This window comes from Echinops telfairi, unplaced genomic scaffold (assembly GCF_000313985.2).
Source record: "Echinops telfairi isolate 266 unplaced genomic scaffold, ASM31398v2 ScPeMD7_7469;HRSCAF=8507_0, whole genome shotgun sequence".
NCBI lineage: Eukaryota > Metazoa > Chordata > Mammalia > Afrosoricida > Tenrecidae > Echinops > Echinops telfairi.
In genome coordinates, this window is record NW_022111372.1 from 84,287,436 (window position 1) to 84,301,140 (window position 13,705).

The 13,705-nt window shown below is 50.1% G+C and overlaps 1 protein-coding gene across 1 annotated transcript in view; it reads right to left on the reverse strand.

The window, feature by feature from the left end:
• ABLIM3 (actin binding LIM protein family member 3) overlaps positions 1-4,549 on the reverse strand; it is a 144,739-nt gene extending 140,190 nt beyond the window's left edge. Inside the window, exon 1 of the mRNA XM_045284718.1 lies at positions 4,375-4,549. Coding sequence (XP_045140653.1) covers positions 4,375-4,420 — 46 coding nt within the window. The 5' untranslated portion in view covers positions 4,421-4,549. The remainder of the gene's footprint in view (positions 1-4,374) is intronic.
• Positions 4,550-13,705: the final 9,156 nt, after the last annotated feature.

Genomic DNA, 13,705 nt, shown 5'->3' on the forward strand with positions numbered 1-13,705 from the left:
CCCCCCGCCCCACTGGTCAATGGTGTTCTGCTTTACCAAGGCTAGAATCTGGCACCTTAATTTACAGATGATGCCAGCGTAACCTCTAAGATGTTGGGAGGTCCTGAGGAGGGTGCCTCTTCAAGGGACACAGACGTGACTTTGGGTCCCAGGTCCCTGGCACAAGGAGACCACCTCAGCGTCCTCTTGCTTTGAAGCCAGGGCCTTGAGAACCCCTGGGACCAACAGGGGAGCTGGAGACATGGACAGGGAATCGCCAAAGATGGATTCTTGTCTAACCATATTCAGAGTAGGTCCATGGTGCCACCATGGCTGTGAGAGCAAGGGGTTTGCATCCGGCTGCTTCCTTGCTGTTTGTGTTCATGGAAACGGCGCCTGTGTCAACTCCCACCGAGCGATTCCCTAGAACGTGTCCTCACTGGGGCCTGCACTACACTGCAGCTCTCAGCATACCTGCTGACAAGTGCACGGGGGCTTTAACGAGTGATCACAGGACAGGTGTGTGATGGTAGGGAAAAGGCTCTCGAGGAACAGGGACAAGACAAATATATATATATATATATATATAAAATGAGAGGACATTAGTCGTGCTGAGGATGGTGGGGGTAGACTTTTTGCAGCTCTCAAGGGCATGGTGCTCTCAAGGGCATGGTGGCCAGCTCAAGGGATATGTGGGCTAGAAGGAGGCTGGCATTAGGGAGGTGAGGACTCTCCAGGCAGACAACAAAGGTGACAGAAAGAAGTAAGAGCCCTTGAGGGAATGGAAGGAGGTGGGTGCAACTGGACGATGGAGAGTGACGAGGTGTGGACAGGCTGAGACTAGTCACGAGGGACCCGGCGGGCCGGCATGGTGCTAGAGCGTCGGTGCTCTCGTTCTAAGAATGATGGGAATGTCTCAGCAGAGTGTGATCCACAGGCTTGGTGGGTAGAGAATGGCTGGAAGGGCTGTCTCAGTAACTCAGGAGACGTAGGACCGAGAATGAGGCTCAGCACCTGCAGCTCCACTGAGGCCCCATGGTTGCCCTATTTTCCCCGACTCTCCTCTGAAAGCCTTCACTCCAAGGAAGTGGGCTGTCTCAGTATGAAGCCCAACTTTCCTGGGAAGCTCCGGTTTTCTCAGCAGGACACTGGGCATTTAGGCTTGCATGGGCCACACAGCAGAGTCCCAGTGGTGTAGTGGCTTACTCGTTGGGCCGTTAATCGCAAGATCAGCAGTTCAACTCCACCAGCCCCTCCTCAGGAGAAAGATGAAGCTCTCTCCTTTCGTAACGGTTACAGCCTTGGAAACCCAAGGGAGCAGTTCCCCTCTGTCTTATAAGGTCACTGTGAGGCAGAGTTGACTCGATGGCAGTGTTTCTTGTGTTTTTCCTGGATGAAACATTTAAGGTAAGGCATAAGCCTTGGGCATTCTGTTCAGGCCTTTGTTGTGTGTCTTGCCTGCAGGAGCGCTGTGACCTCTCCCTTGGTGGCTCCAAGCGTCACATGTGGCTCAGGTCTGCAAAGCTCCCGTGATTCCAATCTCGAACAAATTTCCCCTTTCTCTCAAGTGCCCACTTGCCCTTTCTCCCTTCGATGTCACTCAGAAGCAGGGCTTCGGAGACTGCGCACTGAAGACACACGGAACCACCCAACGACCCAGCTGTGGTCCACTAAGAGACGTTTCTCCTTCATAACCAGAGCGGGCAGGTGTGTGCTCAGCATTTTCTCCCGCATTACCTTAGTTATTCTGAAAGTTTTCTCATGGACACTGGAGGCGGTCTTCCCAGTTTATGACCAGGCAGCATGGCCAAGAGGGTGCCTTTCAATCTGCCTAAAGGCAAAAGGCCACCAGAACGATAACCAGGGCACAGACCACACATTGACCATGACGGCACCGGTCATAACCGTCATGCCAAGCCTGCTCAAGATCCCACCCTCTGTATTCTGTGTGGAGCATCCCACATCCCAGGTAGGCTCCATTCCAAGAGGAAGTCGTAATGTTCGACAGACGAGGCAAACAGGCGTCCAGGGTTCACTGATTCTACAGCTAGCACTCTGTCGTCTGAGGTAGACCAGCGCTCTTGCGCTTCTCCTCTCTTCTCTAGATGAAGCAATTAGGCAACTGTGCACATACACACACCGCCAAAGCTGCTGCAAGCTTAAGTGCCTTTTATAAGTCAGTAAATAGCTGGGGAGAGTTACTGAACATTAGCTACACAGTGCCCCTATGAAATGGGAGTCATAGTGCCCAGTTCCCAGGTCAGGAGTTAGCATCCAGGGAGGATGGGTAGTGAGGACCCAACCACCATATGGAAGTTAAGGAAAAACCCAAGTCAGAGTTCGCTATAATTTCAGGCATGAGAATCAAGTCAAGAATTTCACATCTCAACGGGAAGAGCATCTTTGCTTAAGTCAGGTCACTCCAAAGACTTGCTGCCAATGGCCTGTCCTTGCCATCTTGTGCCGGTGTCACTCCTTTGCTTGTGTGAAGTCTGAGTTTCCTTCTCCCTATGGTCCAGGAGGACCCTGGAGGATTCTGGAGCCCAGCCAGGGAGCCCTGAGCTTGCCGTGCCTCTAGAGTGGTCCCTGGGCAGCCCTGTAGGGAAGCCGGTCCTGGGTGCAGAACTCCGAGTCTCCCTCTGCACTCTTTATTTCCCACTGCTCCTGGGAAACAGACCCCCTCCGCTTACACAGTAAAAGGCCCTGAGGCAGGAAGGGCACTTTTCTTAGCTCTCATCTTTTGCTGTATTCAACTCTATTGGACATTGTATCTTCAAAACAGAACAAGAAACAGTGGGGACTGTTTTCCTTCATTCAGAAAGACACAGATAGGACCAGAGTTCCTTAGGGTTCTGGAAGGAGGAAGAGGCAGCCACCTAATTTCTTAGGACCTTGACAAATGGACAAGCCATCTTTCTCTTCTGTCATTGGGCGAACGGACGCCCATAAATACATCCCCACCTCTGTAGAGTCGGAGAAGTGACAGGCAGTATACATCTTTATTTCTCTAGCAGCACACAGAAGCAACATGGCACCCAGGGTGGACAGGATTTTGCTCTTCCCCAAGCCTGGTAGGAAGCCCCCAAACCACCCCCCACCGTCAAACTCCATGGCAGAGTTCTTTGGCTGTAAGAGGCAGAGTCCAGCCCCACGGGCGTTCTTAGCACTGATATGTAATATACAAAGGAAGACAGCCCAGAAATGAGTCATACAAATCCATAGTAAATAAATATATTTCATTTTCATCACACTGGCTGCTGCTTTGTCTCCCTCTTCTCCATGCCAACAGCCTCGAGATGGTGGGAGGGTGGCAGAGTAGGGAGGGCTGTCTGGTCACCACCTCAGAAAGTAGCCAGGTTCTGAACTGGCCGCTCCGCCCTAGGTTTGTTTATTTGTTCCCTCCCTGGAAGAAACTTGTAGGTTCCTAGATTAGAAGGGCCCAAGATGGTCTCTCTCATTTTACAGATGAGCAGCCAGAGAAGGGGTGGACAGCAAAGACCGCAGACTTGGGGGGAAGTGACAGTCCTTAAGGTCTGTCCTCTGGTTCAAGAGCCCCACCCAGGGCTGGAAAGACAAGCTTGACCTCAGATCTCTCTTCCCAGACCTCTGCTCAGGCCACCTTGCCCCATCCGGTGCCCACGCTCACACGGAGCACGCTGGGGAGAACACACAGTGCCTCTCTTGTAGTTCTGACAGCGCTTCTCATTGCCCAGGCCCAACCTGCAGCAAGATGTCTGATCTGGGCTCTGCAAAGCAGTTGCTGCCTCTGGCAGGATAGAGCCCGTGTTGTCCCCTTCCCAAAAAAGGTCTGTCCCCTTTTTTCTCATTCCCTGGAATGACCAAACAGCCTGTGGGTGTGTGCAGAACGCCCCCCCCCCCACCCCACACACGGCAGGAGTCGCACAGAGCCGGCATTTCACCATCTCTAGACTCGCAGGTAAGCTCCGGAATGATTTGTTGATCACACTGCGCTTTCCCATCCATAGCCTGCCCACACCCACCCACTCACAGCTGGCCTCCCTGCCCGGCCTCGCAGATCAGGGACACGGCGGGCCCTCCAGATGTGTTTTTCCAGACGTGTGCGGGGAGGTCTCCGCGGAGCCCCCCACAGCCAGACAATGGCCAGCACTCCTGCTTCCTAGGCCTCCGCAGGCATTGCTGAAAGGGGAGAAGCAGCTTCCCCGGCAGAGGCGATGGGCACTGCCAATATCCTGGGAAGCTAGCCTGCTGTCCTTCTGCCCACCAGCAGAAAAAGCACTAGGAAGGGGTCTGGGTGCCTTGCGTCCCGATAGATGCCAGGCTTCCTTCCAGCGTGCCGGGCAGCGCGGGCACAGGCTCGTGCACCTCCGCCCCCACCCTTGTTCCCATGGCAAAGGCGAGGAGGGATCCACTTACTGCTCGTGTTCATGGTGACGCCTTCCCTGGGTCTCTCATTCAACATGCAGGCCCCGGCGGGGTTTTAAATCTTCTGTTCTTCGGACCTGGCACATCACCTGGGGGCGAGAAGGCAGTGGGTGCCCGCTCTGTATCCTCAGGTGCGCGCCCTCCCTCCGCCGTCCTCTCGCGGACCGGGCTGTCGCCACTGGCCTGGGAGGCGGGCGCGCCGGGAGGGCGCAGGTGAGAGCGGGGCGCGGGAGGAGCAGCTGGAGGCGGAGGGAGGGCGCGCGCTCCGCTCGGCTGGCGGGGCGCTCACCGGCTCTGGGTTCTGGCAGTGCGGAGCCGAGGGGGTGTGGACCGCAGGGCGCGGGGCGGGGGCAGCGCGGGCGCCGGCTCTGCTCCAAGCGTCCCCGCCCGCCTGGGTTCGGGCTCCGTCCGGAGCGGCTACCCGGCGGGACTCACCTCTGGGCGGGCGTCGGGAGCCGGAGGCCCCTGGCCCGGCCTCTGCGGCCGGCTCATGGGTCCCGGTCCTCGCGGGGGGTCTCCGATTGCCCGGCGAGCCAAGCGCAATAGGAGAGCTCGCCATCCATGATGCGTGCTCGCGGGGGGCGGTGCGGGGAGGGGGGGCGCGGCCGCTCGCTGCTGCCGCCTGTTGGCCGCCGGCGCGTGCAGCAGGTCCCGCCCCGCCCCCTGGGCTGCCCACTGTGCCCTGGAGGGAGATTGGGGGTGCAGGGGGTCGTGGGGCGATGCAGGAAGGGCTAGAGGGTGGGTCTCCCCCTCCCTCCTCCGGCTACTGGGGTCTAAGGGCCAGAGGGTGATAGAGCCACCAAGTAATATTGAGGGGGCTGTGAAGAGAGGGCTGGCTTTGTGGGAAGACAGTTCCCTTTCCAACTTGGCTGACAAGCTTGTGGTCTGAACGTGAGCAGCTCCTGGCTGTCTCTGCCTTGAAGAATGTGAGGCTCAGCCAGGGAGACCCTGTGGTAGAGGGTTGCTCTACATTGCTAACCCTGGTTGTAGCACTTGTCTGCCTTCCCACGTGCCCTTGGTCACGAAGTCATCGTTTTCAATCGTTTATTAATACTTTACCCTTAGCTTCCTGAAAAGTCTTGTCATTCAGGTTGGTTCAAGAGCCCAAGTGCCCGGCACATAGTAGGCGTTGAGTAACGATTTGTTGACCTTCTGACCCAGGTCTTTCCGGGTTCGAACGACACACAGCGCTCAGAGTGGAAGGTCTGGGGCACCCCCGCCCTGAAACACGTCACTGACTGAGGAAAACCGCAGGTGTGTCTGGGACTTCATGACTCAGTCTCGCAGATCCACCCGTTTCTGTGTGGTCAATTAACTCTGGTCTCGAAGTGTTTGTCTTTGTACTTAGTGTGTATGGATAGGTATGTGTTATAAAATCCATATCCTCGTGGTTTTCAGTCACGCTTGATCCCATTGGGTGGAGTTTCTATAAATCTCTGAATGCTTAGCCTGTCACCTTCTGAACCTAATATATGCATGCAGAAGCACAACTTTTGAACATAGAATGTCTCTGGCTAAGCCATGTGTAGGACAGAGAAGCTGTGAGCACCCACTCCTGCAATTTGTAGAGAAGCAGACAAGGCATCAGACGGGCTGAGCTGCTTATCCGAGGACACACCATCTTGAAGCAAAACTAGACCAGCTCTCCTCATGTCTAGCTTGGGGCCCCTGTGCAGACCCAGTGCACTGGATTCTGGGATATCAGGCTAAGGCTAGGGTAGCCACTCTCTTAAAAGTAAGTAAAGCACACCTCTTAAGAAAAATACAACGCATCTAGCATCTACAAGGGGAGCGGATTCGTATGGTTCACAATACCAAGACCTGACAGCCATTAAAAGCAGCAGTCTTTAGACACACCGATAGCTCAGTGAATTTGAAACTGATTCTGATAGTTTCTTTAGGTTTGTTCCAAAGGGTGCTGGTTCTCAAAGTTTTGTTGGTTATAGTAACCTCTACCTGAGGTATCTGTAAGCACGCAGGTCCCAGGCTGCCGACTTCCTTGCTCTGCGTGTCTAACAAGAATCCCACGGGATTCACAGACCACTCTTGGCTACTGAAAAAGGTAGCAGTCACTTTGGAAACATGGGTAATCTATAAATATTTTTTAAACTTCCAAGGGGTGCTTTTTCAGATTGAGATTCCTTAATCAATCCTCAAACTGTGGGTAACTTGGTAGGTTCTCATGCTTGGGGAAAGACATTTTTGCTCCCTGGGAGAAAGTTTAGGTACATTTGCAAAGTAGCAACAGAAACTTTCAGTGAGTGTATCTCGTTTTTGCTCTCAGTGTTCCAGCAATGCCAGGGGATAGGACACGGTTAAAGAAAAGCAAGGCATCCATTCATTGCTGCATTCACTCAGCCACTGTTCAGTGAGCACCGACTTGTGCAGCACCCCCTGCTGGCTACTGGGATGCAGAGGTGAGCAAGACAAACACAGGCCCTCACCTTTGGGGCACAAATCCTTTTGGGCAGAGATTTCAGACAACATTAACCAGCAAAACATGGAGTAGGTCAGCCCAGAGGTGCCCCGATGAAAGGTCCAGGCTTACCAGTCTAGTTCCATCATGCTCCTTTTTGTAACATTTTGAAAATGGTGAATGAGATGGGGACTTTACATTTCAGATCATCAGTCTTGTGTTCAATGGGTTAAACGAACCCACACCCTCCATAGGCCCCCACTCCTTCTTGGATGTCTTTCCTCCCTCTTGTAGGTTACAATGTCTCCCCTCTCTCAGGTTAACGTCTGTAGACCCTCTACCCAGGGGTAAGCAAACTGCGCTTTGCAGCCACAATGTGGCTCTTTCAGTACATAGATGTGGCTCTGAAATAAAATCGGAAAAAAAAATGTGAAGGACAATATTCAAACAATAGTGGTTTCATTTGTTTGTAAAACTACATCTGTGGCTCTTGAATAATGCTGACATTGTTGGGAGGGACAGGCTTGGCTCTTCCATCTCAAGAGTTTGCTGACCCTTGCTGTAGTCTGCAGATTCATCTTCCTTCCCTCGATTGCCTCTAGAGTCTGTTCTCTTTGATATGAACGTCTTTGCCTTAAAAAAAATGATAGCAGTGGTCTCATGCACTATATGTCCTTTTGTGATCGACTAATTTTACTCAGCATAAGGTTCTCCAAGTCTGTCCATGCCCCGAGGGGGTTCATGGTTTCATTGATGTGCTTTAGCCATGCAGCCATCCTGTTCCATTGTGGGTCTCTATCAGCGTTTTGCTATCCGCTCTTCTTTGGGTGGGCATTTAGGTCCATCTGCTTGCCATTGTGAACAGTGCTGCAGTGACCACTAGTGTGCTTATGTCTGTTCACGCTATGCCTCTGACTTACTTAGGGCTTCTCTCCCGCAGAGGGATTGCTGGATCATACGGAATTCCTATTTCCCGCTGCTTGAGGCATCGCCATATGGTTTTCAATTCCAACACCAGCCCTGCTAGCTCCGTGACCAGGGGCACAGTGCTCAACTCTGAATCTCGAATTGCTCATCTGTAAAATGGTTCTAATGACAGTCCCTTCCTCGTGGATTTCTGTGTATGTGAAAATACTTAGCGTAAATGCATGGCTTATGAAGGCTTGATGTACCCTAATTATGCCTGTCATCCCTCCTTGATACCTGCCCTCAGTGACAAGCTTGTCATTTTCTACTTCCGTAGACCCGTCGGGCCTTTCCTCAGAGTGGTGGCCAGAGATTATGCCTCCTAATTTCCCAACAGTTGTTGTTGTTGGCTTCTGCTGATGACAGGGAGCTTAATTGACTCGTTTTTCTCGTCTTGGGTTGTTTTTAATAGATCCCGCTGGATGTTGATGAATTCCTGGGTCTTGGAGCGATCTCAACTAACTTCTGTTGGAGAAACAATCTCAATTTCCCTGCATGGTCTTAAGGATGCGAAGACAGGGGTTAAAAGAAGCCAAGGGGCCATGCCCTTGAGGATGTCCCACAGTTGTCGCCGCCTGGAAAGAGTAGGAGGAAGCTGGGGGAAGGCTTTTCTTTGGGATCAGCGGAGAAAGGCATCAGGAGAGCAGGATCCTGGCTCTGTCCTTGGGTGAGAGCGGCACGCGAACTTTGGGGCAGAGGATCTCTTTGTTTAGAAAGTTGTTTTGGACTTTGAGATCCCAGGCTGGAGATAAACACGTCCCCCTGAAAACAGGCAAATGTTCCGGAGGTTTGGAAAACCATGTGGCAAGAGCATTGAGAGGCAGTTTTTTCACCCTCTGCCAAGGGAACTTTGTGGGATGGCTCGGCCAAGGACCATCCCCTCACCCCTCACAGCCTGCTGCTGGCCACCCGCACTGCGCGTCTCTTCTCCGCCAGCACCTCCACCTCCCCACTTTCTGACCCCAGCTGGGGCTTTCTCCAGCACGCTTCACCAGCTCTCACCCCCGCCCCACCCATCACTGCTATTATTGACCAGCTCAGCCCCCAACTTTTCTTCCCAGTTTCCTTTCTCTCAGTCCTACCCTGTTCTGTCCTCCTTCCCTGCATCACATCCACCTGCCCCTCTTGTCCGTCCCAGCCCTGTCCTGTTCCCGTGTCCTCCTCTACATCTGGAAACGCAGAATTCCTATAGTCCATAAGGTGTGCGATTGATGAGAGCAGTAGTTGGGATCTAATAGTGTCCACTTGTCATTCCCATACTATTTGAATATCACGTCCAGATAAGTAAGTACTCATATTTATTTCTGAAAAATTATATACAGTTGCTAACATGACACAGATCTATGGCAGTTGAGGAGGAATTTCATGCTGTGTGTTCACATAAGACAAGACTTTGCAGAAAAAGATACAACGCGTATCTCTTTGGGAGAGCATACAACGCAGGACTTGCTGATGCTCTTGCAACCCAGGGCAACCCCATGTGGAGAGAGTCAAGGTTTTCACGGCTGTGTGTGTGACCTTGCAGAAGCAAACGGTCACGTCTTTCTCCTGAGAGCCTCTAGTGGATTTGAACCACGAACTATTTGTACTACCTGGGAACTCTTCAAAAAGTTTGTGGAAAAAATTGAACAGAAGACAATGGAGTCTCCCCACGACGTTTTCAAGGTACACACACACGAGGATCAGTACAAACGTATTGCTACAAGAGTCTAGTTTGTACGTGCACGGCTCATTGCAGGTAGCGCATGTTTCAATGTGTTTCTGCAGTCAGTGGGTGGTTGTCGACAAATTCTCTCAGCAATGCATCGGTCTCCGCCTCATTACCAACCCAGTGCCACTGAGTCCATTTCCACTCACAGTGACCCTGCCTCGGGTGCCACGGCTGCTAATCTTCCCAGAAGCTGAGGCCTCCTCTCCCCGTGGCTCGAACTCACCAAAGGAGAATATCCTAAGTGAGCTGGATCGACACCAGGCCACATCAAGGCCGTGGCAGTCCATGCCCAACAGATAGCGCCACCAGGAACCCGGAGACAGAAGGTCCAATCGGGACAGTGTCTCCAAAGGGGATTTTCTGGGCCAGCTCAATTCAAGTCAGAGACGTTAACTCTGCAGGTTGTGGCTACTGCATTTTTGGATTCCAAAGGGGCCACCTTAATGGATAACCACAGAGGTTTACAATGAAGAAGAAGTCTTAAGGAAATGAAAAACTGCCTTGGTAAGAAACAGACCGGAGAGTTGTGCTGAGGAAGTTCTTCTGTCACAACAACACGCCTGTTCTTCTCTGGGGGAGACATGGGCTGTTTCCGGAGACGTTTGCTAGGACATCTGTTCCCGTCCACCCTGCGTCCCTGCTCTTCCCCCTTCAGACTTATTTCTGTTCCTCAAACTCAAAGAACACGTAAAAGGAACACAATTAGTGCCCTCCCAGGATGCGCAAATTGCTAACTTATGCATTTATTTTGAGATTTTGTTTTATGACTGTCATGTTCCTGTTTTCCTCCTATATTGAGGTCTCTGGATTTAATCATTTTGTTGTTGCTGTGATTTCTACCTTTTATTTTTTTTCTTCACTATCTGAGTTTATTATCTTTGTTCTTTTCCCTCTCCTTTCTTTTTTGATTAATAAATGTTTTTGTTATTTTGTTGTAGTACTTTTTGATGTGTGTGTGTGTGTGTGTGTGTGTTTCCCATTGTTGTTAGGGACCATTGTTTCAGTTACAACTCATAAGCACCCTATCTATGACAACAGAACCCTGCCTGGACCTGCACCGTCTTTATCATCCTTCCTGTGTTTCAGCCCATGGATCTAGCTTTTATGTCAATCTACCCAGCTGAGGACCTTCCTGTTTTTTAAAACTCAGTATGATGTCCATTTCCTGGACATCTTCTGATAACTGGTCTCTTCTGATAATATGTCCAAAGTAAGTGAGAAAAAATTTCACCATCTTTGCTTCTACAGAGAATCTAAATATCCTGTTTCTGAGATGCATCTCTTCATTCGTCTTCACCAACACCACTGTTCAAAGGCATTAAATCTTACCCGACCTCACTTATTCATCGTCCATTTTTTGTTCTTGTGTGTGTGAGTTGATAGAAAATACCATGGTGTCATAGATTAAATTGCATCCCCCACCCCCAGTATGTGTCAACTTGGCTAAAACATGATTCTGAGGATTGTGTTGTTCCATATTTTGTGATCTGATGTAATTACCCTCCGTTTGTGGTGAGTTGTAAACCCTCATCTCAATATTTGAACGAGGCACTATTAGTGTGGGCTGGATCACCAGTCACTGCCTTATGAGAGAACTTGACTGGAGTCAGACCCTTATGCAGGTCACCCCTTGTTGGAGTCAAGCCTTATCTTTACAAGAGATCAAAGGAGAGCAGTGTGCACTAGGTGAATAAGGCACACGGATTGGGTTAGGCATGCTGCAATCCTGAAAGTAGCATATTTGCTTCTGAGCATTTTAAAGAGGACTTTGGCAGCAGATCTGCCGAGTGAGAGTCACCATTTGATTACTGCTGCTTACATGGGTGTTGACTGTGGATCCAAGTGAAATGAAAATGTGGACAAACAAAATACTTTGGCTCTCTTTGTTTTAATGTTCTTCAGCTTCCGATTGAATTCCACATGAGCAACTAATAGCCCAGTCCACGGTTAGGCCCTGATGTTCTGATGGATGACCCTGAGTTTCTCCACCAACCCTCTCCACAAATGTGGTCTGCCTGGCCACTGCTCACCTGCCAGTTTGCTGGATCACATGGCTTGCTTGTTGCGGGAATGCTGGAAATGATGCCAGTGATATTTCAGATACCATCGGGGTCCGCCATGGTAGGCAGAAAAGAACAAGAAGACCAAGATCAATGTCAGAAGAGATTCTGAAACTTGCTCTGTAACATAACACAGCCACAGAGAAGCAAACAAGCTGAATGGAGACTTTGGAGCACAAGTTGAGAGGACAGCAGACGTGATTAGAGGTAAATGTGCAAAGACCTGGCATTAGCAAGCCAAAGAAGAAGATCACGTCCAGAATTTCTCAAGCCAAAATAACTACACAACTCAATAGTTACAACACTGAAGGTTTCTGTGGGCAAAACCCTGAACAATGTAGTGAGCCTCAATAGAAGCTGGAAAGAATACACAGAGTTATTTCACCAAAGGGATTGGCCAACCTCCAAGCACTTCATGAAACAGCGTATGATCAAGAGCCATTGATGTTGAAGGAAGAAGCGCAAGCTGTACGGAAGGCCTGCGTGAAGACAAGGCTCGAGTTACTAGTGATGGAGTCTAGTAGTTGATGGACCACCAGCGGACATGACGAAGCACTGTCAGCTCTCCCCAGTTTATTTGAGTAACAGCTACCTGGCCAACCGACTGGCAGAGATTCTTATTTGTGTCCATTCCACACACACACGAAAGCTTGCCAACAGAATGCAGAAAATTTTGAACAATATAATTAATGGCACATATAAATAAATGTTGCTGAAGACAATTAAAAAACAGTTGCTGCAGTACATCTACAGGGAGAATTTCAAGCTGGATTCCGAAGAGAACACGGAACTAAGGAGATAATTTCTAGCATCAGATGGATTTTAACTGGAAGTAGAAGATAGCAGAAAGATTTTTACTTGTGTCTTATTGACTATGCAAAAGCATTTGACTGTGTGTATCCTAACAAACTATGGATACCATTGAGAAGAATGGGAATTTCAGAATACTGCCTTGTGCTCATGTGGACCCGATAGGTGGACAAAGAGGCAGTCATTAGAAGCGAACAAGGGACACTGCATGGTTTGAAATCAAGGAAGGTGTGTGTCAGGGCTATTTCCTTTCACCACACTTACATCCTCCGTGTGCTGAGCAAATCATCTGATAAACTAGACTATATGAAGATGGTAGCATCAGGATTGGAGGGAGGCTCACTGACAACTTATGATCAGCAGATGATAAGATCTAGCTTGTTGAAAACAACGAGAACTTGAAGCACTTGCTGAGGAAGATCGGGGATTGTAGCCTTCGGTATGGGTTATAATTCAGTTTAAAGAAATTTTTAAATTTTCACAACTGAACCAATCAACAACATAATGATAATGGAGAAAAGATTGAAGCTGTCAAGGATTTAATTTTCCTTGGATCCACAATCAATGCTCATGGAAGCAGCAGGCAAGAAATCAAATGATGCATTGCCTGGGGCACATCTGCTATGGAAAGAATTTTTTTAAAGGTTAAAGAGCAAAGATGTGACTTTGAGGTCTAAGATGTGCCTAAGCCAAGCTCCCGTAGTCTCATCCCCTCATGTGCATGGGAAGGCCATGCACAAACAAGGAAGACGGGAGAAGAACCGAGGCACCTGAATCCTGCTGCTGCTGTTGCGGGGTGTTGGCAATGCCATGGACTGTCAAAAGAACACATCTGTTTTGGAGGAAGTGCCACCTGAACGATCCTCAGAAAGGAGCATGGCGAGACTCTGTCTCATGTACTCTGGACAGATTTTTGCGAGACACTAGTCCCTGGAAACAGACATCCTATTTGGTAAAGTAGGGGCTCAGCAAAAAGAGGCAGATCTCCAATGAGATGGATCAACACATTGGCTCTTACAATGGGCCCAAACATCTCCGCAGTTGGGAGGATGTGTTGAGCCATCAGTGTTCTGTTCTGTTTGCACACGGGGTCACCATGAGCTGGAATCGACTGGATGACACTTAACAGCAACATATCCCCGAGGAGATCCCCCCCTAGAAATCCCTACATGGAATTCCGATATGGCCAGGATGAGTCAGAATCAACTTGATGGCAGGCACACAACAGGAACAACAGCAACCATATTGCACAAGAGTGCAGCGCCCGTGGCACAACATTTGTTCACTTGTCTGTTAGCTAAAAGGTTGGCAGTTCAAATCTACCTAGCTGCTCTGTGGGAGAAAGACGTTGTGATCTCT